Source organism: Macaca mulatta, chromosome 16, assembly GCF_049350105.2.
Source record: "Macaca mulatta isolate MMU2019108-1 chromosome 16, T2T-MMU8v2.0, whole genome shotgun sequence".
Classification (NCBI taxonomy): Eukaryota; Metazoa; Chordata; class Mammalia; order Primates; family Cercopithecidae; genus Macaca; species Macaca mulatta.
This window is the reverse complement of record NC_133421.1, coordinates 60673481-60698615: the sequence shown is the minus strand read 5'-3', so window position 1 is coordinate 60698615 and position 25135 is coordinate 60673481. Positions and strand designations below refer to the sequence as shown.

Below are 25135 nucleotides of genomic sequence, written 5' to 3'. Positions count from 1 at the left end.
AGACTGTCTCAGAAAAAAAAAAAAAAAAAAAATGCATTTGGAGCATTTATTAACATTAATAATTGAAATGTTATTATATTTCCCCAAATCTAATTTACAATTTCAAACACTTCCCTCTGGCAGAATATACCCTCTAAACTCTTAGTATCACTCTCTCTTTTTAAATTATTATTATTGTTTTGAGATGGAGTCTCACTCTGTCACCCAGGTTGGAGTGCAGTGGCGTGATCTCGGCTCACCACAACCTCCACCTCCCAGGTTCAAGCGATTCTCTTGCCTCAGCCTCCTGAGTAGCCAGTGCCACCATGCCTGGCTAATTTTTGTATTTTTAGTAGAGACGAGGTTTCACAATGTTGGCCAGGCTGGTCTCAAACTCCTGACCTCGTGATCTGCCTGCCTCGGCCTCCCAAAGTGCTGAGATTACAGGTGTGAACTATTGCACCCAGCCTCACTCTTAAAAAATTTTTAAAAAGTTTTTTTTGGTCTAAACTTTAATTAACTAAAGTCTATCCCTTTTCCCTTACAGACCAGTTCCAGAGCTCTCTTGCAAGAATCTGTAGAAAACCCATGCTACACTGCCTAGCTTCTTGTATCATGAATCATTAATAGCCTGTAATATTAGGCATCATGTGTATCAGAGTATTTCTAGTTAAAGCAAAACAATACTAGAAAGCTGTTGGTAATCATTAGGCTTTTGGACACTTATGGGGGAACATGTAAATAATTCACTGTAAATAAAGATCTCTCTAAACATCATTGTCACTTCAGGAAACAAGAACTCTAAGAGTTAAAATATAAACCTCTGGTTGGAAAATGCTCTAGAAAAGGACAGACTACTACTATCAGACATTTTGTAGGGCAGGTTTTTTGTTGTTGTTGTTTAGACAGTCTCACTCTGCTGCTCAGGCTGGAATGTAGTGGTGCTATCATGGCTTACTGCAGGATCAATCTCCTGGGCTCAGGCAACCCTCCCAAAGTGCTGAGACTACAGGCGTGAGCCACTGCACCCAGCCTTAGGGCAGGGTTTTAGTTTCTCTCTTTTTTTTTTTTTTTTGGAGACACAGTCTCGCTCTGTCACCCAGGATGGAATGCAGTGGTGCGATCTCGGCTCATTGCAACCTCTGCCTCCCAGGTTCAAGCGATTCTCCTGCCTCAGCCTCCCGAGTAGCTGGGATTACAGGCATGCGCCACCATGCCTGGCTAATTTTGTATTTTTAATAGAGACGGGGTTTCTCCATGTTGGTAAGGCTGGTCTCGAACTCCTGACCTCAGGTGATCCACCCGTCTTGGCCTCCCAAAGTGCTAGGATTACAGGTGTGAGCCACCATGCCCAGCCTGGGGTTTTAGTTTTTACTTGTTACCAGGTCATCAGGATTATTAGGATCTATACGTAAGAACAAAGTACAGTGTTCTTTAGGAATTTGAATGAAGTTCATTTAGCAGAATCCACAAAACTTAAAACACAAATTTAAAAGTAGTATCATGAAGAATCGTGAGGAAAGTCACACACAAAAAGTATTTATTAAATGTTTTCTTTTCTGTAACTTAAACAGATTTAAGTTTAAAAAAAAAAACACCCCACAAAACCTATATATAAAGATCAAGAACACTTTCAGTAACAGATCATTACAGAATCCAAGTTTGACCCCTAGAGTGCAGCAGTGCGCCACACTCCCTAGCACACAGCAGGGCACCACACTCCCTAGTGTACAGCAGGGCACCACACTCCCTAGCGCGCAGCAGTGCACCACACTCCCTAGCGCAGCAGTGCACCACACTCCCTTTGGCCTGAAGTGTTGCAGACAACTCCTATCCAAGCCAGGGCACTGGCAGTTACCGGAGGATATGGGCTCCATGACTCAGTCTTCTTTTATTTACCCAGCGTGTCGGAGATCAAGTCACAACTGATGAATCAAAAGCGGTGAATTTTTAGCAAATGTAATTTCCATTTTTTAAAACTCTTTAAAGTAGAGCAATGATCTCAGTTGTTGATTAAAAGCAATGAAAGAAAAGTGAAACTTAAAAAGTAACTACCAATATTAGAAGCACACCAAAAAACAAAACAAACCAACACAATTTATCCTTTATAAGTTTAGCTTAAATATGGTACAAAATATTTCTGTTACATATCTTATGGAGACATGAATAGACTTACCTCTTATATTCATTAATATGCATTCACATGTGCAAACCAATATAACTGCAATCCATTTGACATAATATAATTAGCATACCTCTTTAACCTATCACAATATAGTCCTTTCACGACACCAACCTGGTTTGAATACCATTATTTTGTTACCTTAACAATACTGTACAGTGGCATTATGTAAACCTAGTGCCAGGTGGGCAACATTTTCAACCAGCTCAGCCTCTGCTTAAAGTTTGCATATTCCCATGGGCTCAGCCTCTTGGCAAATTTAGTGTTGTCATCTCTCCAATGGTAAAAGCAAACTCACTGCTGAAGATCTTCCATTTCCACCGGTCTGAGTCATGATGGTTTTTGTCCCCATCAGCTGTACTAGAATCTGGCATCATTATAAACCCAGAAAGGGACCTTTCTCTACTCCTAACCTTTAATCAGTAACTCCTACCTCCACAGAGAAGATGCCAGAATGAATTCTATTACATGTCCTACAACAGTGAATCTCAGTGCAAAGTTGGTGTTGATTTTAACCTCCTGGTCAATCAACTATAACAGATCCCCCTTCCAGTGTGCCTGGGTTCCCACTAGTCCAGCGTCAAATTTAATGCTTTCGAAATAAAAGCCTTGGTTTAGAAAAGACCAAAGCAGGAGCTTTTCAAATGATAAATTGGTGAAATCTGTCCCTTCAGCCTCTATTGTATTTATTCTCTTGGGCGGATACCAGATGAATCTGAACAGCCAGGTTTTATCCTGAAAAGTTTGCCCTCTCGGTGATGAAACCTACCTGAATGTTTTTTTCACAGTCTGTTTGCTGGTGAAGGGACAGCTCACTTTCCAGGACAAACTTCTTGCCACATTTATCACAAATCTGCATGCGCCTGTGAGTAACGTTCATGTGCTTCTCCAGGTACCAGCGAGTGTTAAATACCCTGGGGCACTTCTCACAGGTCAGAGTCTCTTTCTCTTCACACTTAGCTTTCTGGACTGGTGCTTTGGGCTCCTTTGTGGCCCGCTTCTTACGCTTAGGTGGCTCTACACTCTTCCTACGACCTCTTGTAGTTCTGGGAGTAGGGGAAGTGGTAGCTGCGGCAACAGAGGCAGCTCTCCTGGTTCTCCTTTGTGTAACGCTGACTTTCTCTACTATCTTCTCCTTTTTCTTCTGCTTTTCATTCTCTCCATAGTCATTGCTGTCATCTGTGGCCTCTTCCTCACTCTCTTCCTCTTCCTCCTCACTGCTTGTCTTAAGAACAGGAGTCTCTTTGGACTGAGAAGAGACACCCTTTTCCCCTTTAGACACATTTAATGTTTGATTATTAAGGTTTACCTCCACTATGATCTGCTCCCTTTTGTAAGAGACTTCTTCCTCTTCCTCTTCTGTGTCATCAGAATTCTCCCGGTCTTCCTTAACAGCATGCACGTCAGACACTGCTCTTGTCTCCCTGAAATACGGCTGTTCTTCTGTTTCATGGAGATGTGGCTTGCTCATCTTGGTGTCCACTAACACAGAATAAGGACTTCCTGACTCCCTTTTGTACACTTTGGTGGACAGGTCAAGTTCTTGGTTGGCACCATGATAAAAGGAAGATGGCACTTGACCACGACGGCTATCTTCTTGTGCCATTCCTGCTACATGCACAGCACAGTTTTCAACCAGTTCCTGACAAGAACTGGCTGTGTGGCTCATTGGTAAGTGGCCCAATTTATTAAGCAGTTCAGACTATAAAGAAAATAGCTTTAAAACAAGGTAATTATTAAGACTCAAATCTTTTTTCATCCACAAAGAATCACTCAAATGAAAAAAAGATATTCCTGGAAATTGTGTGCAATTCTTCCAGTGTTGCAGCACCAAAGCATGAGTCAAAAAGGTTTGGTATTACGGCAAGAGCAGAGCACTAGTGATTTTTCTTCTGAAGAGAGCTGCAAGGGACTTGGGAGCATCTTATCTACAAAGAAAAGCAAAGAGGAAAAAACATCAGATAATACCACTATTTCCTTTTTATAGCATGAATTTAAATCACAAGAAACATAGCTTAAATAATAATTATTATTAAATATTATTATTATTTAGAGATGGAGTCTCACTCTGTCACCCAGGCTGGAGTGCAGTAGTACAGTAGTGCAGTCTTGGCTTACTGCAACCTCTGCTGCCCGGGTTCAAGCGATTTCCCTGCCTTAGCCTCCTAAGTAGTTGGGATTACAGGCAGCTGCCACCACGCTGGGCTAATTTTTGTATTTTTAGTACAGACGGGGTTTCACCATCTTGGCCAGGCTGGTCTTGAACTCCTGACCTCGTGATCCACCCACCTCGGGCTCCCAAAGTGCTGAGATTACAAGCATGAACCACCACACCCGGCCAAAATTATTAAACTCTTTACATACACAATGCTTTTAACTGCTTAAATGTTTCAGTATGGGCCATTATTTTGATTACAGGAATTCATAAACATTTTCTGTTAGACTATAAATTTTACAACAGCAAAAGCCACATCTGTCCAGTTCACTGAGATATCCTCAGAGCTTAGCACAGTATCTAGCATACAGTATATATTTGATGAATAAAATAATATTGCACAGCATTCATTTTCCTAGATACTACGGAATATGCTGATATGGCAAAACATATGGTCTCTATCCACAAGACCTTTACAGTCTAGTTTACAATGTGTTGGGCATGAAACACACAACAGCTTTATATTGGCTGACTTTCTTTCAACATCAATCACATGTCCACCACAGTGAGAGCTCACAGAACAAAGGTGGTAGTGGGGTACGCACTGTGGTCCCTGGAAATAAAATAGCTAATTGACATAACTATAGAAGAGAAGAAAAATGTCCTTGGCCTTAAATACTTTATAATCTAGGTATAAATATAATTGTTTTCAGGTTTATTGGAGTAATTTCAAAGTTGTCAAATATTTTAACATTTGTTCTGTGCATAGCTCACTTCACCCACTCAGTAAGTGGGTGATTTTTTTATGTGTCAGTTGCACAGGAGTCTAAATTCTAAGAAACCATACCCATCAAGTTGATATGTTTCCAAGAAAAATAAAACCATCCAATATTAATTTTTAAAAAGCTTAGAAGGGCATATAATTTGCTTAGTGACATACTCACATTGCTATTTAGCCAACCCACCTATACTCTGAGTCGTATGAATATCACTGTAAACAACAATTGACAAAAGGAAGGAAATTAGTTTTTTTTTTTTTTTTTTTTGAGACGGATTCTTGCTCTGTCGGCCAGGCTGGAGTGCAGTGGTGTGATCTCGGCTCACTGCAAGCTCCGCCTCCCGGGTTCACGCCATTCTCCTGCCTCAGCCTCCTGAGTAGCTGGGACTACAGGCGTTCGATACCGCGCCCGGCTAATTTTTTGTATTTTTAGTAGAGAAGGGGTTTCACTGTGGTCTCGATCTCCTGACCTTGTGATCCGCCCGCCTCGGCCTCCCAAAGTGCTGGGATTACAGGCGTGAGCCACCACGCCTGGCTGGAAATTAGTGTTTATTAAATGCCTGCTATGGACATAGGCACTATAATAGTTTTTATTGTTCATTATTTAATATCCACCACAAAACTGTGGGGTTGATTTCTTTTTTAAGACCGGGTCTCGGGCCAGGTGCTGTGGCTCATGCCTGTAATCCTGGCACTTTGGGAGGCCGAGGTAATCGGATCACGAGGAGATCAAGACCATCCTGGTCAACATGGTGAAACCCCGTTTCCACTGAAAATCCAAAAATTAGCTGAGCATAGCGGCGCGTGCCTGTAATCCCAGCTACTCAGGAGGCTGAGGCAGGAGAATCGCTTGAACCTGGGAGGTGGAGATTGTAGTGAGCTGAGATGGTGCCACTGCACTCTAGCCTGGCAACAGAGCTAGATTCCATCTGGAAGGGCGGGGGGGAAGACAGGGTCTCACTCCGTTGCCCAGGCTGGAGTCCAGTGGTGCAATCATGGCTCACTGCAGCCTCAACCTTCTGGGCTCAAGTGATCCTTCCACCTCAGCCTCCTAAACAGCTAGGACCACAGGCATGTGCCACCACACCCAGCTAATTAAAAAAAAAATTTTTAGAGATAGGGTCTCCCTATGTTACCCAGACTGGTGGGACTGGTTTTTAAATTCAATTTTTATCAAAATAATCATTTTAAAAATTCATAGTTTCACAATTCAAATGTATTGGCCGTACTCCAATTTATCTCAGTCCCATTCCCTGGAGGCAATAAGGCTGTTTTAGCTGCCCCTCTCTCCATTTAATTCCATATTTCTACATAATTTGATTATATTTCTGTTTCTGGACTTTTTATTTCAATTTCAGATATTACCTTGTCTCTCTCTAGTTTTCCTTTTTTTTGAGCCAGAGTCTCGCTCAGTCACCCAGGCTGGAGTGCAGTGGCGTGATCTCGGCTCACTGCAAGCTCTGCTTCCCAGGTTCACGCCATTCTCCTGCCTCAGCCTCCCGAGTAGCTGGGACTATAGGCGCCCGCCACCACCCCCAGCTAATTTTTTGTATTTTTAGTAGACATGGGGTTTCACGTGTTAGCCAGGATGGTCTTGATCTCCTGACCTCGTGATCCGCCCACCTCAGCCTCCCAAAGTGCTGGGATTACAGGCGTGAGCCACCGCGCCTGGCTCTCTAGTTTTTTTACCTTATTGTTCCCAACTCTTCCCTCATGTTCCCAATATAGTTATATCACAACTTTGAAAAAAATCAGTATTTATGACTAATATTATGACTATGAGTAGTTCACAATTATTTCTATCACTCCTACACTAGTCCTTTGTCTTCTCTTCCATTTTCTTTTTCCTTGTGAATTTATTCTTTTTTTAAAAAAATTATTTTACTTTAGCTTTAATGGAATTTCAGGAATTTGTGGTAATAAGTGCTACCATGTTTTACCTGACATCTGAATAGATACCTTCATACTTTCTTGTACTTATAAATGGTAAAATTATGGCTCAGAGAGGCAACATAATTTGTCTAAGATCACAAGTCTATCAAATGACAGACGTAGTATTTGACTACAGGCCTGCCTGACTCCAAAGCTCATGGTCTATTTCTACTATGACAAATGACACCTTGAAATAATTTAAACTCAACTATTCTTTTAACTGCCTATCTTTTTGTACCAGTTTCATCCCTCATATTTTAAGTAGGAAAATCCTAGCAACCTTATTCTACATGTGCCAAAACTTCTCACCCATGGAAATAATGTGAACTACTGTGAGTATCATTTAAATAAACTCATATTAATTATCTCAAATTAAGTAAGGGAGGAGTGATTTAAAATTCAATTAGCTAGCAAAAGCTAGAAGTTAAACAAAAACCAGAAAGACAAAGAAAAAAAATAAAGAGTAATCATTAATTCATTTTCCAAATATTTCTGACTCTCAGCTTTCTGGGCACATGGTAGGCTACACCTTTTTTTTTTTTTTTTTTGGAGACGGAGTCTTGCTCTGTCGCCCAAGCTGGAATGCATGGTGCAATCTCGGCTTACTGCAACTACGCCTCCTGGGTTCAAGCAATTCTCCTGTCTCAGCCTCTGGAGTAGCTGGGGCTATACACACCACCATGGCCAGCTATTTTTTTTTTTTTTTTTGAGACAGAGTCTTGCTCTGTCACCCAGGCTAGAGTGCAGTGGCACAATCTCAGCTCACTGCAAACTCCACCTCCCGGGTTCAAGCAATTCTCCTACCTCAGCCTCCCAAAGTGCTGGGATTACACGTGTGAGCCACTGCACCCAGCCTAGGCTACACTTTTTAAACCACGCCCACAACTCCTATTCCCTGTAGTTGGATGGGGTCTTGTGACTACTTCTGGTCAGCATATTATGAGAAGTGACAGGGAGAGGCAGGGCACTTACTAACCAATATGAAATCCTTCAGATCTCTTTTCCTTCTGGCACAGTGGCTAGCAATCTTTCAGGTGATGATTGCTCTCTCTCTGGTCCCCTAACAACTAAGACAACCTACTGGATAGACGCAGTGTATTTTCTTGGTGTTTTTGTTTTGTTTTGTTTTGTTTTGTTTTGTTTTGAGACAGAGTCTCACTCTGTCACCCAGGCTCGGCTCACTGCAACCTCTGCCTCCCGGGTTCAAGCGATTCTCCTGTCTCAGACTCCTGAATAGCTGGGACTACAGACACCCACCACTACGCCCAGCTTTTTTGTATTTTTAGTAGAGACAGGGTTTCACCATGTTGGTCAGGCTGGTCTTGAACCCCTGACCACAGGTGATTCACCCGCCTCGACCTCCCAAAGTGCTAGAATTACAGGCGTGAGCCACCGCGCCCAGCCACACAGTGTTTTTAAAGCCACTGAGATCTTGCATTGTTTATTACCACAGCACAATTTGGCTTATCCAAGCTGCTACGAGTAGACACCAGAAGTAGGGTGCTGCCTTACCAAAAAGCCTAAAATATATGACAAAGCCTTAGGAGCTGGGTGGAAGGAGGCAAGGAACGTTATTGGAGGCTAACAGATCAGCAACTTATATTATACAGTGGTGAAATGATCAGTGAAATTATCAGCTATCCCAGAAGGTAGATAATATACCACAAGAGCTAACAGCTCTAGTGGGAAAATGGACTATTACAAGTGTGTTGTATTGTAACACTGTTAGTTGTATTTAACAAATTATCACATGAAAAGGATGAATGCAGAAAATAATGATCAATTTATAATCAAGAATAAAATAAATCCAGAAAGTCAGGGATTTGCAGAGGAAGAGGCAAGTGCTTAATGTAAAACTGAAATCTTTGAGCTACAAAGCCTGTATAGAATTCAGTCTTGGCCGGGCGCGGTGGCTCAAGCCTGTAATCCCAGCACTTTGGGAGGCCGAGGCGTGCGGATCACGAGGTCAGGAGATCGAGACCATCCTGGCTAACACGGTGAAACCCCGTCTCTACTAAAAAAATACAAAAAAAAACTAGCCGGGCGAGGTGGCGGGCGCCTGTAGTCCCAGCTATTCGGGAGGCTGAGGCAGGAGAATGGCGTAAACCCGGGAGGCGGAGCTTGCAGTGAGCTGAGATCCGGCCACTGCACTCCAGCCCAGGCGACGAGACTCCGTCTCAAAAAAAAAAAAAAAAAAGAATTCAGTCTTGAGGCAAAGATCAAATCAAATATTTGGCTTTCACAATCACTGATTAAGATGGTACTCAATAAAATAGCTTTTTAAAAGAGACTAAAGATGAGTTCTGCTACAAAGCATATTTCTCTAATGTGAATTAATTCAAATGCTATTAGTAAATAGGGAAATGATAGCAGAATAACTCAGAAGCAATGTTAGTTTATACAAGATTTTCTCAAGTTAAATGTCTGAAGTGATCAGGAGCAAGCTTTCTCAAAATTACAGAGAAAGCAAGCCTTAGCAATACACGAAGACCTCAAGAAAAAAGCTACAAGAAAAAAGAAGATACACTCTACTTCTGTATCTTCCTTTAATGCAAGCAATGGTTCATTCAGTGACTTCATGAATAAAACTCTTTCCACTTTATACCTGATGAAGCTGAGAGAACAGTCACACCTCAGAGATATTGCCGGTTCGGCTCCAGACCGCCACAATAAAGCAAATACCTCAATAAAGCAAGTCACACAAATTTTTTGGTTTCCTTGTGCATATAAGTTATGTTTACATTACACTGTAGTCTATTAAGTGTGCAATAGCTTTGTATCTTAAAAAACAATGTACATGCTTTAATTTTAAAATAATTTATTGTGGCCGGGTGCGGTGGCTCACGTCTGTAATCCCAGCACTTTGGGAGGCTGAGGTGGGCGGATCATGAGGTCAGGAGATTGAGACCACCCTGGCTAACACGGTGAAACTCGGTCTCTACTAAAAATACAAAAAATTAGCTGGGCATGGTGGCAGACACCTGTAGTCCCAGCTACTCAGGAGGCTGAGGCAGGAGAATGATGTGAACCCGGGAGGCGGAGCTTGCAGTAAGCCAAGACTGCGCCACTGTACTCCAGCCTGTGCAACAGAGCGACACTGTCTCAAAAAAAAAAAAAGAATAAAATAATAATTTATTGTTAAAAAATGTTAACGATTATCTGATCCTTCAGTGAATCAATCATTTTGCCAATGGAGGGTCTTGCTTCAATGTTGATGGCTGCTGCATGATCAGGGTGGTGGTTGCTGAAGGCTGGATTGGCTGTGGCAATTTCTTAAAATAAGACAACAATGAAATTTGCTGCATTGACTTATTCTTCGTTTCATAGAAGATTTCTCTGTAGGATATGATGCTGTTTGATAACACTTAGCCCACAGTAGAACTTCTTTCAAAATTGGAGTCAATCCTCTCAAACCCAGCCACTGCTTCGACAACTAAGTTTATGGAATATTCTAAATCCTTTGTCATTCCAATAACGTTCACGACATCTTCACCAGGAGTAGATTCCATCTCAAGAAGTAGATTCCATCTGTTCGAGTTTTATCAAAAGATGGCAGCAATTCAGTCACACTTCAGGCTCCACTTCTAATTCTAGTTCTCTTGCTATTTCCACCACATTTGCAGTGACTTCCTCCACTGAAGCGCTGAAACCCTCAAAGTTGTCCATGAGGCTTGGAATCGACTCCTCTAAACTCCTGTTTGTGTTGATATTTTGACCTCTTTCCATGAATCACAAATGTTCTTAATGGTATCTAGAGTGGTGAATCCTTTCTAGAAGGTTTTCAAATTACTTTGCCCAGACCCATCAGAGGAATCGCTATCTATGGCAGCTATAGTACAAAATCAATTTTATAAATAAAGCTAGGAGGTAAAAATTACTCATTGATCCATGGGCTACAGAATGAATGTTAAATTATCATGCATGAAAACAACATTCAACATTCATCTCCTTGTACATCTCCATCAGAGCTCTTGGGTAACTAGGTGCACTGTCAATGAGCCATAATACTTTGAAGGGAATCTTTTTTTCTGAGCAGTAGATCTCAACAGTGGGCTTAAAATATTCAGTAAACCATGCTGTAAACAGGTGTGCTGTTATTCAGGCTTTATTGTTTCATTTCTAAAACACAGGCTGAGTAGATATAGCATCACTCATAAGGCCCTCTGGATTTTTAGAATAGTAAAGTGGCTTCACCTTCAAGTCACCAGCTGCATTAGCCCCTAACAAGAGAGTCAGCCTATCTTTTGAAGCCAGGCATTCACTTCTATCTATGACAGTCCTAGATGGCATCTTCTTTCAATATAAGGCTATTTTGTCTACACCAGAAAATGATCTTAGATGTGGATAACTTGCTGGAGCTTCTACATCAGCACGTGCTGCTTCACCTTTCACTTTTACATTATGGAGATAGCTTATTTCCTCAAACCTCATGAACCAACCTCTCTGCTGGCTTCCATCTTTTCTTCTGTAGCTTCCTCACTTCTCAGCCTTCAAAGAATTGAACAGTTAGGATCTTGTTCTAGCTTTGGCTTAAAGGAATGTTGTGTTTGGCTTGATCTATGCAAACCACTAAAACCTTCTCCATCTCAGCAATAGGGCTGTTTCACTTTTTTTTTTTTTTTGTGAGACACAGTCTCACCTATCACCCAGGCTGGGAGTGCAGTGGCGTGATCTTAGCTTACTGCAACCTCCGCCTCCTGGGTTCAAGCGATTCTCCTGCCTCACCCTCCCAAGTAGCTGGGATTACAGGTGTACACCACATCTGGCTAATTGTGTATTTTTAGTAGAGACGATGTTTCACTATGTTGGCCAGGCTGGTCTCGAACTCCTGACCTCGGTTGATCCGCCCACCTTGGACTCCCAAAGTGCTGGGATTACAGGAGAGGGCCACCACACCCAGCCAGCTGGTTCACTTTCTTATCATTCGTGTGTTCACTGGGATAGCACTTTTCTTTTTTTTTTTTGAGATGGAGTTTCACTTTTGTCACCCAGGCTGGAGTACAGTGGTATGACCTCAGCTCACTGCAACCTCCACCTCCCGGGTTCAAGCATTTCTCCTCCCTCAGCCTACCGAGTAGCTGGGATTACAGGCACACACCACCACGCCCGGCTAATTTTTGTATTTTTAATAGACACTAGGTTTTAACATGTTGGCTAGGGTGGTCCCGAACTCCTGACCTCAGGTGGTCTGCCCACCTTGGCCTCCCAAAGTGCTGGGATTATAGGTGTGAGCCACCATGCCCGGCCCATTGGGGTAGCACTTTTAAATTTCCTTCAAAAAGTTTTCCTTTGCATTCACAACTTGATAGTTTGGCACAAGAGGCCTACGTTTTGGCCTGTCTTGGCTTTTGACATGCCTTCCTCACTAAGCTTTATCATCTCTAGCTTTTGATTTAAAATGAGAGAGGGGTGACTCTTCCTTTCACTTGAACACTGAGAGGCCACTGTAGAGTTATTAATTGGTCTAATTTCAATATTGTTGTGTCTCAGGGAATAGGAAGGCTTGAGGACAGGGAGAGAGATGGGGTAACAGCTGGTCTGTGGAACAGTAAGAACACATATGATATTTATCAATGAAGTGTGTCATCTTATATGAGTATGGTTTATAGCACCCCAAAACAATTATAACAGTAACATCAAAGATCACTTATCACAGATCACCATTAACAGATAGCAAAGAAAATGTTTTAAATATTGGGAGAATTACAAAAATGAGACACAGAGACACAAAGTGAGCATGTTGGAAAAATGACACTGACAGACTTGCTCGATGGATGGTTACAACAAACCTTCAATTTGTTAGCAAAGTGCAATAAAACAAGGGAGGCCTTCAGCCTGAGCAACATGGTGAAATCTCGTCTCTACACACACACACACACACACACACACACACACACACAAATTACCCAGGCATGGTGCTGCACACCTGTGGTCCCAGCTACTTGGGAGGCTGAGGCACGAGAACTGCTTGAACCCAGGAGGCAGAGGCTGTAGTGAGCCAAGATTGTGCCACTGCACTCCAGCCTGGGTGACAGTGAGACCCTGTCTCAAAAGAAAACAACAAAAAAAAATTATTTTGATGAAACTGGTCTGTATTGGAAGCAAAGGTCCTCATGGTCCAAAATCTCAGAGAAGGAAACAACCACCCAAGGAATTAAGTCTGTAAACACGGAAATATATGCCAGTGGAGATTTAATATGTTTTTATTATGGTTAATTTTATTTTAATTTTTTTTATTTTTGGGTTTTTTTCCACGAAGACCAAAAAACCTGCTAGACAAATTCTAAAAGAGTTGTAACATTTATTTTTGTTTTTATTAGTGCAAGGACTACGGTGTTCCACAGATTTAGAGTGGTTTGCCTCAACTCTATTTTCACCGTAAATCCTGTTTACTTTAGTGCACAATTTTGCAGAATGGGGACTTTTTGGAAAAGCGTATATGGCAGTATAGCAGAAATATCTGTATTCAAAATTAAATCAAGGAAGAAGTATGGGACTAATAAAGCAGAGTTATGTAGCAAACATAAGAAGTACGGGCCAGGTGCAGTGGCTCATGCCTGTAATCTCGGTACTGTGGGAGAATTGCTTGAGTCCAGCAGACCAGCCTGGGCAACATTTTTTTTCTTAAAAAAAAAAAAGAAAAAAGAAGTATGGTAAGAAAAGAACTGTGGATGTGGTTAGAGCACCTGGAGCTGAATATATTCCCCCTCCCCGCCGAGACAGAGTCTAGCTCTGTTGCCCAGGTTAGAGTGCAGTGGCACAATCTCAGCTCACTGCAACCTCCGCCTCCTGAGTTTCAAAGTGATTCTCCTGCCTCAGCCTCCCTAGTAGCTGGGATTACAGGCCCCTGCCACCACGCCCAGCTAATTTTTGTACTTTTAGTAGAGACGGGCTTTCACTGTGTTGGCCAGGCTGGTCTCGAACTCCTGATCTTGTGATCCGCCGCCTCAGCCTCCCAAAGTGCTGGGATTATAAGCATGAGCCACTGTGCCTGGCCTACATAAGGCATATTTATCATGTATTTGTTAAATGTTTATGAATTGCCTACTATGTGTTAGGTATTGTAGGAGTTGGAACCATCAAGGTGCTCAAAGGTGTACCTGGAGAGACAGACATGAAAATATAGCACAGCAGATCAGGCACAGTGGCTCATGTCTGTAATCTCAGCACTTTGGGAGGCTGAGGCAGGAGGATCACTTGAAGCAAGGGAGTTCAAGACTAATGTGAGCAACATAACGAGACTTTGTGTCTACTTTTAAATACATACTTTTTTTTTTTTTTTTTTAGTAGAGATAGGGTTTCACCATGTTATCCAGGCTGGTCTCGAACTCCTGGCCTCAAGTAATCTGCCTGCCTCAGCCTCCCAAAGAGTTGGAATTACAGGCATGAGCCATCACACCCATAATTTTTTAAAAAGTAAAAACACAGTATAGCTGTTAAGAGCACAAACTCTGAAACCAGACTGCCTGCATTAGAAATCTGGCTCTAAAACCTCATAGGTGGGTCACGACCTTGAGTAAGTTACTTAACTTCTTTATGTCTAATTTTCTGTATATGTACAATGGAGATAGTAGTAGTATCTACCTCATGGATTACTGGTATAAATGCTTATGAGAATACTTAGCAACAGTAAGCACTATTATAAGTATTTGCTAAATAAATACACTCACCTATACACATAACATACAGTGGCAGTGTGTGAAGGGAGGTGGTGAACAGGCCATGGGAAGTTTCAGAGATGAGATAAAGCTGCGGCTGGTCTTGAAGGACAAGCAGAAGTCAGATGGAGAAGGGGGAAGGTAAGAATGTTGCACACAAGCAACACCACAGGAAAATGACAGGAATGAAACCATGTGGGTTTTTTTTTTTTTTAACCTACTTATGCATGATTACCCTACAATGACTTGGAATGCTGCTATGGTTTGGAAGTTTTGTCCTCTCCAAATTTCATGTTGAAATGTAATCCCCGATGTTGGAGGTGAGGCCTGGTGGGAGGTGTTTGGGTCATGGGGGCAGATCCCTCATGAATGGCCTGGTGCCGTCCTCGAGGGAATGAGTTATTTCTTGCTCTGAGTTTACATGAGATCTGGTTAAGACAGTGGCACTTCCCCCCAATCTCTTGCTTGCTCTTTCACCATGTGATACACCTGTGTCCCCCTTTGCATTCTGCCATGATTGTACACTTTCTGAGGCCCTTAACAGAAGCCGAGCAGATGTTGTTGCCAGGCTTCTACAGCCTGCAGAACCACGAGCCCAAGTAAACCACTTTTCTTTACAAATTACCCAGCCTCAGGTATTCCTTTACAGCAGTGCAAACAGACTAACACAAATGCTGCTCCCATTTTACTGATGAGGCTCAACTTTCCCATTGTCATTGCTGGTAAGTGATGGGACAAGTGTTTGAATTATGCTTTTCTAACTCCTAGTCCAAGTTTACCATACTGTCTCCTACTGAGTTAATGGTAAACAACAGTCTCAAAGGATGTACTTAGGTTTTTGAACAACAAAATACCTTTACAATACAAAGCAAATAACAGAATTCCAGACTCGTGTTTGAGGGTGTAAATTTTATCCTTAGCTAGTGAAACTCATACCTTCCTTCAGAATGTCTAGAAAGTTAGGTTACATTCTGATTTTCAAATTGATTCACCTGTAGTCTGGGTTTTCACAGTAACCACTTTTAACAAACTAAAGACTCAAAATTTAAAGTATATTTTTAGTTCATCTTCTTGCAACAAAATGGTAAGCTTTCAAATGGGTAAAACCTAAATAAACTTGTCAACTTTGAATTTTGTATGTAAAGTAGAAGTTATAGAAACAAAATTTATATCGAAAAGGGTTTTGTTATCACAGTATCAACGCATACTTATAAATGTCCTTCATTTCCAAAGGTGCTCACAATATTGACCTGAAATACACTCAAAAAGCTACCAATGTCAACTTGTAACAGTCATCTTCACAACAAACAAAAACCTCAAATGTCATATATCACTGGGCCTTATTTTGGATAAGCATTACAAGCTGTTCTCAGATGCCTATATTTTATATGGTCAAAAACCAGAACTACAGTCTCATCTAATAAAAATGTACTATGTCAAACAATTTTTAAGCAGTCCATCTAATCCACTCTCTGTAAGAAGTGAAATTGAGAAATGCTTGTCACCTTCAGTTTTAGACAAAGCTTTCATAAAAATAAAATTTCACTGTAGTTTTTTACACACACATTTAAACAAGACTGCCATTGTGTTTTCCTCAATAATGTGCAAGTGCAACCAGTGAAAGAGGACAAAGGAGAGACGCACTCTTCCTAGGTACTACCTAATTACCTTCAAGCATCAACAGTTTCCACATTTCCATATAAGATAATACAAACTAATGTGCATTAGTCATCACACAAGTCAGCTGAAGCAATCTTAACTTTCACCAATAACCACCACGCCCAGGGTCAAAGAAGAAATCAAATACTAATTAACTCCTGATCTCAGGTAATCCACCCACCTCGGCCTCCCAAAGTGCTGGGATTACAGGTGTGAGCCACCGTGCCCAGCCGAATGTGCCTTTTCTTAAACTTCTAAAGGTAACACCCCAAATTAGAGCTGAGGTATATCTATCAGGTATAACTATAGGTACAGATGTTCACATTGTGGCTACCTATAATCCACTAAGAGAGGTGTCAAATTGACTAGATCATTGTGAACCTGAATTTAAAACTCATTTAGAAAAATAACTCAGAAATGCCTTTATTACATTCTAGTATCTTATAAAAATAAAAATCACAAATATTTTAGATTTGTGGATAACATCAGAAAATGCTGGGAATTTATTTTATACATTTGGCCTACAAAAAGACAATGGAGTGTTACTGTTTTCTCATTAACAAAAACTCTTTGACACTTCAAAAATTAACATTTTGTACAAAAACTAGCCATGCATGGTAATGCATGCCTGTAGTCCCAGCTATTAGGGAGGCTGAGGCAGGAGAATCGGTTTAACCAGGGAGATGGAGATTGCAGTGAGCTGAGATCGCAGCACTGTACTCCATCCTGGGTGAGAGTGAGATTTCGTCTCAAAAAATAAAATAAAATAAAAGGCAGGCATGGTGGTTCATACCTGTAATCCCAGCATTTTGGGAGGCCAAAGTGGGTGGATTACCTGAGGTCAGGAGTTCAAGACCAGTGTGGCCAACGTGGCAAAACTCTGTCTCTACCGAAAATACAAAAACAGCTGGGCGTGGTGGTTGGCACCTGTAATCCCAGCTACTTGGGAGGCTGAGGCAGGAGAATTGCTTGAACACAGGAGACTGAGGTTGCAGTGAGCTGAGATCGCACCATTGCACTCCAGCCTGGGAACACTGCCTCAAAATAAATAAATAAATGAATAAATAAATATAACACTTTTGAAAACATCTTAACTGAACTAGTGTTAAACCAACAGGTATAAATAAACAGTCTAAAACAAAAATATTTGAAACCAGGTAGGAAGTTTTAACCCAAACCATAATGTATGCAAAACACAGCCAACAGAAAAAGACAAATTGCTAACATACCTTCTGCCTTTTCCTTCCCATAAGCCTGTATATTTCCTCTCTGATTCTTTTGAAATATACAAATCCTCTCCCTCCCAAAAGGAACACACACAATTTTACAAACAATTTCAAGGGATCTGCCTATTTCCAGAAATCCATCCACGGATTCTCTAGGGATCCCAAAACCCCAGGCTAAAAACTCTCATCACAGAGCAGATTATACCTTTCCTTGTGATATATATTTAAATTTTTTTGAAGACAGAGGTCTTGCTATGTTGCCCAGGCTGGTCTCAAACTCCTGGCCTCAAGTGATCCTCCTGCCTTGGACTCCCAAAGTGCTGAGATTACAGGTGTGAGCCGCTGCACCCAGCCTGTAGCATATATTTACTTAGACAAAGTATGTAAATTAAATTTTTCTCTACCATCTTTCCTTCTTCTCCCTACCCCCTTTTCTCCCAATTTCTCCAGCATATCTATGGTCAGAAATGAATTAACAAGACTCATGCCTATAGTCTTAGCACTTTGGGAGGCTAAGGCAGGAGGATCATTTGAACCCAGACGGTTGAAGCTATAGTGAGTTATAACTGCACCACTGCACTCCGGCCTGGGCAAGAGAGCAAGAAGACCCTGTCTGAAAATAACATAACATAACATAACATAACATAACATAACATAACGTAATGTAACATAACATAATTTTTTTTTTTTTTTTTTGAGACGGAGTCTCACTCTGTCGCCCAGACTTGAGTGCAGTGGCACAATCTCGGCTCACTGCAAGCTCCACCTCCCGGGTTCACACCATTCTCCTGCCTCAGCCTCCGGAGCAGCTGGGACTACAGGCGCCTGTCACCACGCCCGGCTAATATTTTGTATTTTTAGTAGAGACGGGGTTTCACCGTGTTGGCCAGGATGGTCTCGATCTCCTGACCTCATGATCCACCTGCCTCAGCCTCCCAAAGTGCTGGGCTTACAGGCTTGAGCCACTGTGCCTGGCCAAAATAAAATAATTTTAAAAATTAAAACGGAAAGGGGCCAGACACGGTGGCTCAAGCCTGTAAGCCCAGCACTTTGGGAGGCCCAGACGGGCGGATCACGAGGTCAGGAGATCGAGACCATCCTGGCTAACACGGTGAAACCCCGTCTCTACTAAAAAAAAATACTAAAAAAAAATACAAAAAACTAGCTGGGCGAGGTGGCGGTCGCCTGTAGTCCCAGCTATTCGGGAGGCTGAGACAGGAGAATGGCGTAAAACCGGGAGGCGGAGCTTGCAGTGAGCTGAGTTCCGGCCACTGCACTCCAGCCTGGGCTACAGAGCGAGACTCCGTCTCAAAAAAAAAAAAATTAAAACGGCAAAGATATGAAGACATTCCTCCAAAGAAGATATACAAAAGGACCAGGTGCGGTGGCTCACACCTGTAATCACGGCACTTTGGGAGGCCAAGGCGGGTGGATCACAAGGTCAGGAGATCGAGACCATCCTGGCTAACACAGTGAAAGCCCTGTCTCTACTAAAAAAAATTTTTTTTAAATTAGCCGGTATGGCGGCAGGCACCTGTAGTCCCAGCTACTCGGGAGGCTAAGGCAGGAGAATGGCATGAGCCCGGGAGGTGGAGCCTGCAGTGAGCCGAGATCGTGCCACTACACTCCAGCCTGGGCAACACAGCGAGACTCTGTTTCAACAAAAAAGAAAAAAAAAAAAAAAACAAGAAAAGAAGATATACAAATGGCCAATGCGTAAAGGAAAAGATGCTTAACATTATTAGTCATGAGTGAAATGCAAATCAAAATCTCAATGAGATACCACTTACACCTACTAGGATGGCTATAATAAAAAATTGCAACACAGCAAGTGTTGGTGAGGATGTGAAGACATTGGAAGCCTCATATGTTATTGGTAGGAATATAAAATGGTACACTGGAGAACAGTTTGGCAGTTCCTTAAAAAATTAGTTAACATATGACTCAGCAATTCCAGTTCTAGGTATAAACACAGGAGAACCAAAAATATATGTTCATATGAAAACTTGTAAACAAATGTTCACAGAAGTATTATTTATAATAGCCAAAAGGTGAAAACAATCCAAATATACATCAACTGATGAGTGGATAAACAAAATGTATAATCATACAATGGAATATTATCTGCTATAAAAAGGAATGAAGAAGTCAGGTGTGGTGGCTCATGCCTGTAATCCCAGCACTTTGGGAGGCTGTGGTGGGATGATCGCTTGAGCCCAGGAGTTTGCAACCAGCTTGGTCAACATAGCAAGAACTTGTCTCTACAAAAAGTTTTTCAAAAATTAGCTGGGTGTGGTGGTGCACATTTGTAGTCCTAGCCACTCAGGAGGCTAAGGTGGGAATATTGCTTGAGCCTGGGAGGTTGAGACTGCAGTGAGCCATGATCGTTCCACCACACTCCAGTCTGGGCGACAGAGCGATACCCTGTCTCAAAAAGAAGAAATGGCCGGGCATGGTGACTTAATGCCTGTAATCCCAGAACTACAGGACGCCAAGGCAGGTAAATTGCTAGAGCTCAGGAGTTCGAGACCAGCGTGGGCAACATGGTGAAACCCCATCTCTACCAAAAATACAAAAAATTAGCTGGGAGTGCTGGCATGCACCTGTGGTCCAACTACTTGAGAGGCTGAAGCAGGAGAATTGCTTGAACTCAGGAGGCAGAGGTTGCAGTGAACTGAGATCTTGCCACTGCACTCCAGCCTGGGCGATAGAGCAAGACTTGATCTCAAAAAGAAAAAGAAAAAAAAAAAAAAAAAAAAAGGAATGTAGTACTGATACGTGGTACAAGATGGAAAAACCCCGAAAGCATTATGCTAAGTGAAAGAAGCCAGACATAACAGGCTACATAGTTGTATGACTCTATTTATATGAAACAGCCAGAATAAGCAAATAGAGACAGAAAGCAAATCATCATTAACAGGAGCTGGGAGTGGGGAGTGACTGCTGATGGGCTCCAGGTTTCTTTTGGGGGCAATGAAAATGTTCTGGAATTAGATATAGGTGATGGTTGCACAATCTTGTAAATAAACTAAAAACTGCAGACTTGTATGCTTTAAAATGATAAATTTTATAGTAAATGTATATTTCAATAATAAAATCAAATAGGCTATTTGGACATAAATAGTTCAAAGGTGATCTGAAGTAATAAGATCATATGAAAATAAATTACAATATTTTGTATAAAATGACATTATCAATTTACTGGATAGCTCATAAACTGCAACCTGGGCCCTAACAGCAGTGATGTAATGAGGCTGAGTGGGAAATAACACCCACAGTGTGGAGAGTCAACAGATCTGGATGGGTTCTATTTGGAACTCTTCCATACTGCTGGGCAGGTTATTCCACCTTTCTAGCTCTGTTTTTTTCAGCCATGAACTTAAGGGATTCCCTTCCACAACTGACATTTAATGTTCTATAAGTTTGTGTTGATTATCTGTGTCTATTCTGTTACCTAATTCATCTGGTCACCTATTGCCACACAGGTAATTCCCAACCTTTCAATATTAAGAGTTATCACACACCCCTTACCCCACCCTACCCCACCATGTTCTCTCCTATTATTAAAAAAAAACTGTGTCTAAGAATTTGCATTGAGGTCATACCTTTATTTGTTACTAATCAAATATATATAACAGCCAGTTATGATATTTTGGTTACACTGTAAAGTGTTACCACAATTTCAATTTGACTCTTTGAACACAAAAATTAGCTTATGAATCTCAGTTTGGAGATTCTTGAGTTAAGAAAACAGTCCACAGTCTTTAAATAAATATGATGCTTGATGAAAATGACTCCACAACCTTAACCATGCAATAGGTAGGTTTTTGTTTTTTTTTTTTTTTTTTTGAGACGGAGTCTTGCTCTGTCACCCAGGCTGGAGTGCAGTGGCCGGATCTCAGCTCACTGCAAGCTCCGCCTCCCGGGTTTACGCCATTCTCCTGCCTCAGCCTCCCGAGTAGCTGGGACTACAGGCGCCCGCCACCTCGCCCGGCTATTTTTTTTGTATTTTTTAGTAGAGACGGGGTTTCACCGTGTTAGCCGGGATCGTCTCTCGATCTCCTGACCTCGTGATCTGCCCGTCTCGGCCTCCCAAAGTGCTGGGATTACAGGCTTGAGCCACCGCGCCCGGCCTCAATAGGTAGGTTTTTCTAAACACAACACAGAGTCCACCATACTTTCTTAGGGTAGATAGAGACATGAGCACACTTAATACCATTCCTTGGATGATTCTATTCACAATCCTCTGCCTTAGTCAGAAAGCATTTAAGGCAATATGCAGAAAAGGATGTAGAATAAATCCATGAAGACTAACACCTGTCATATCTATTGATACCTTTACTTTTTTTTTTTTTTTTTTTTGATACGGAATCTCCCTCTGTCGCCCAGGCTAGAGTGCAGTGGCGCAATCTTGGCTCACTGCAATCTCCACCTCCTGGGTTCAAGCAATTCTCCTGCCTCAACCTTCTGAGTAGCTGGGATTACAGGCATGCGCCACCATGCCCAGTTAATTTTTGTACTTTTAGTAGAGACGAGGTTTCACCATGTTGTCTAGGCTGGTCTTGAACCCCTGACCTCATGATCTGTCTGCCTCGGCCTCCCAGAGTGCTGGGATTACAGGCATGAGCCACTGCACCCAGCCTTTTTTTTTTTTTTGAGACAGAGTCTTACTCTGTCACCTAGGCCTAGGTTGGAATGCAATGGCATGATCTCAGCTCACTACAACCTCTACCTCCCAGGTTCAAGTGATTCTCCTGCCTCAGCCTCACAAGTAGCTGGGATTACGGGCATGTACCACCATGCCCAGCTAACTTTTGCATTTTTATTAGAGACGGGGTTTCACCATGTTGGCCAGGCTGGTCTTGAACCGCTGACCTCAAGTGATCTGCCTGCCTCAGCCTCCCAAAGTGCTGAGATTACAGGTGTGAGCCACGGTGCCCGGCCATTTTTTTTTTTTTTTTTTTTTTTGAGACAGAGTCTCACTCTGTCACCCAGGCTGGAGTACGATGGTGCAATCTCGGCTCTCTGCAACCTCTGCCTCCTGAGTTCAAGCGATTCTCCTGCCTCAACCTCCTGAGTTGCTGGGATTACAGGCGCACGCTACCACACCCAGCTAGTTTTTGTATTTTTTTTAGTAGAGATGGAGTTTCACCATGTTGGATCACGAGGTCAGGAGTGTGAGACCAGCCCACCTCAGGCTCCCAAATGCTGGGATTATAGGCGTGAGCCACCACGCCCAGCCCCAGTCTACTTTTCTTAATGGTGTTTCTTGTTGTTTTTGTTTTTTTAAGTACATAAGTCACAGGTTGTGTGAAATAAAATCTGGTAACAATGCCACAACTGTTAAATTTTAACATAACTTGTTAAAATTAAAGGTCACCAGGCATGGTGGCTCATGCCTGTAATCCCAGCACTGGGAGCTGAGGTGGGAGGATCAGTTGAGGTTGGGAGTTTGAGATCAGCCTGGGCAACATGGCGAGACCCTATCTCTACAAAAAAATTTTTAAACTTAGCCAGGTGTGGTGGTGCATGCCTACAATCTTAGCTATTCAAGAGGCTGAGATGGGAGGATCACTGGAGCCCAAGAGCTCCAGGCTATAGTGAGCTGATCATGCTGCTGCCTTCCAGCACGGGCAACAGACCAATACCCTCTCTCTTAAAAAAAAAAAAAAAAAAAAAATTAAAGGCAAAAATGCCCAACAACTCTGTAGGTAGCTTACTTAGAACAAAATTTAACTCAATAGAGGTTTTCTACACTGGAGGTTGGCAAACTGATCCAATGGATCCTTCTTCCCTTTTGGGAGGTATAGTTGAACACAGAGAAGAGACTGATTACTGGGGTTTGAGTTGTTACCCTAAATATACTGAGTTATGCTTTATGAATCTTCCCGAGACATCCAGTATATCACTCTTAGAAGTAATGGGACTCTGTTACTAAAACTGTTGCTACTCAAACAAGTGATTTATTTTTTATCTAGAGGTAAATAAAAAACAAGGAGCCCGTGTCTCCTTTTTTCCCTGAATGCAGAAATTCCTTTTTCTTTTCTAATTAAAATGTGAAGTTTATAGGTCTCATGGGTTTACACACTAAGCACTGTCTGTCCAATTCCTACATTCTATTCATGCATTCACAAGCTTTGACTATTATCTACATGCAAAGTACCAAGAGGCTAATATAAAGAGAAAATATTTATTCTTTAAAACAATCATTGTATTGACCCTCACGTTCACAAGCTTAAAGTTAGGTTGAGAAGAAAGACCTATGCACAAAAAATAAGTCATGATTGCCAAATACAACAATTTTTTATTTTTGAGACACGGTCTCGCTCTATCACTCAGGCTGGAGTATAGTGGCACCATCATGGCTCACTTCAGCCTCGACCTCCCAGGTTCGAGTAATCCTCCCACCTCATCCTCCTGAGTAGCTGGCACATGCCACCATGCCTGGCTTTTTTTTTTTTTTTCGGTAGAGACGGGGTCTTACTGTGTTGGTCTGCCCAGGTTGGTCTTAAACTCCTTGCCTCAAGCGATCCTCCTGCCTCAGCCTCCCAAAGTGCTGGGATTACAGCATGAGCCACTGCACTCCACCAGTTTCTGAACTCTTAAAAAGCATGAGAATCAACACCTTCTGATAGATGTCACCTTGCCTGGATGTGATGCATGGAACTGTGGTACCCATCTTGCATCTATAACGTGTGCTGGCCAAAAGACAAGACAGACATGTTCAAGCTGGCAGAGCAGAAGGGTGAAAAGAATTGGGGTCTTGACTGATGTCACTAAACCACAGATTTAAACCAACCCTAGACTGAGGCATCTTGTTACTTGTAAGGATATATCTTCCTTATTTGTGAATTATTTTGAATAGGATTTTCTATTACTTGAAGTCTACAGCATCCTAATAATGTACACGGTCATGTTTGAGATGCAAATTAGACAACTAAGTAGAGTTGTCCAATAGCCAACTGGATAGAAGCACCTGATCAAAGGAAAAGTCAACACTGTAGCTATATATTTAGGAGATATTAGCAAACAGAAAGAATTTACATTTGGGGGCTGAGGACAGAATAAACAGAAAAGAAGGGGCTGAGCACCAAGCCTTAGGGCACCCCAAGGGCAAAAAAGAAAAGGATAACAATGAAGAAAGAAGAAATTAACAGTGAGGCAAAACAAAAACACTCAAGTGCAGTGCACAGAAGCCAAGAGGTTAAAAAAGACAAAGAAAAATGACCACCGAATTTAGTGACTCAATAATTCCTTAACATGAAGGTCCCCTTGTCCTTCCACCAGCCTCCTCCTCTCTGAAAAAACACCAGACTTCATTAGCATAATGGTTAAGGGCTCAGACTTGGGCTGACTTCTGGAGCTATCACTCACTAGCTGTGGGTGATACTTAACTGGTCACACTTGTTAAAAGTGTGATCAGGGCCGGGCGCGGTGGCTCACGCCTGTAATCCCAGCACTTTGGGAGGCCGAGGCGGGCGGATCACAAGGTCAGGAGATCGAGACCACGGTGAAACCCCGTCTCTACTAAAAATACAAAAAATTAGCCGGGCGCGGTTGTGGGCG

The 25135-nt window shown here is 42.1% G+C and overlaps 1 protein-coding gene, 2 long non-coding RNA genes and 1 other non-coding gene across 9 annotated transcripts in view; 1 reads left to right on the top strand and 3 right to left on the bottom strand.

The window, feature by feature from the left end:
• The window catches only part of ZNF652 (zinc finger protein 652), a 102734-nt gene that overhangs the window by 17791 nt on the left and 59808 nt on the right, over positions 1 to 25135 (bottom strand). For all 6 annotated transcript variants that reach the window (XM_077968626.1, XM_015119236.3, XM_077968628.1 and 3 more), the window contains 1 exon segment: positions 2931 to 4089. In XM_077968626.1, the coding sequence (XP_077824752.1) occupies positions 2931 to 3830 (900 nt within the window). In that variant the 5' untranslated portion in view covers positions 3831 to 4089.
• The window catches only part of LOC144335612 (uncharacterized), a 77743-nt gene that overhangs the window by 33939 nt on the left and 18669 nt on the right, over positions 1 to 25135 (bottom strand). Inside the window, exon 2 of the long non-coding RNA XR_013406562.1 lies at positions 11507 to 11854. This is a non-coding gene — a long non-coding RNA (uncharacterized LOC144335612). The remainder of the gene's footprint in view (positions 1 to 11506; positions 11855 to 25135) is intronic.
• LOC144335613 (uncharacterized) lies at positions 6627 to 23255 on the top strand. Its single transcript, XR_013406563.1, has 4 exons — positions 6627 to 6731; positions 17167 to 18303; positions 19201 to 20200; positions 23132 to 23255. It is a non-coding gene; the product is annotated as an uncharacterized LOC144335613 (long non-coding RNA).
• On the bottom strand, positions 13266 to 13329 carry LOC114673275 (U7 small nuclear RNA). Its single transcript, XR_003723997.1, has one exon. It is a non-coding gene; the product is annotated as a U7 small nuclear RNA (small nuclear RNA).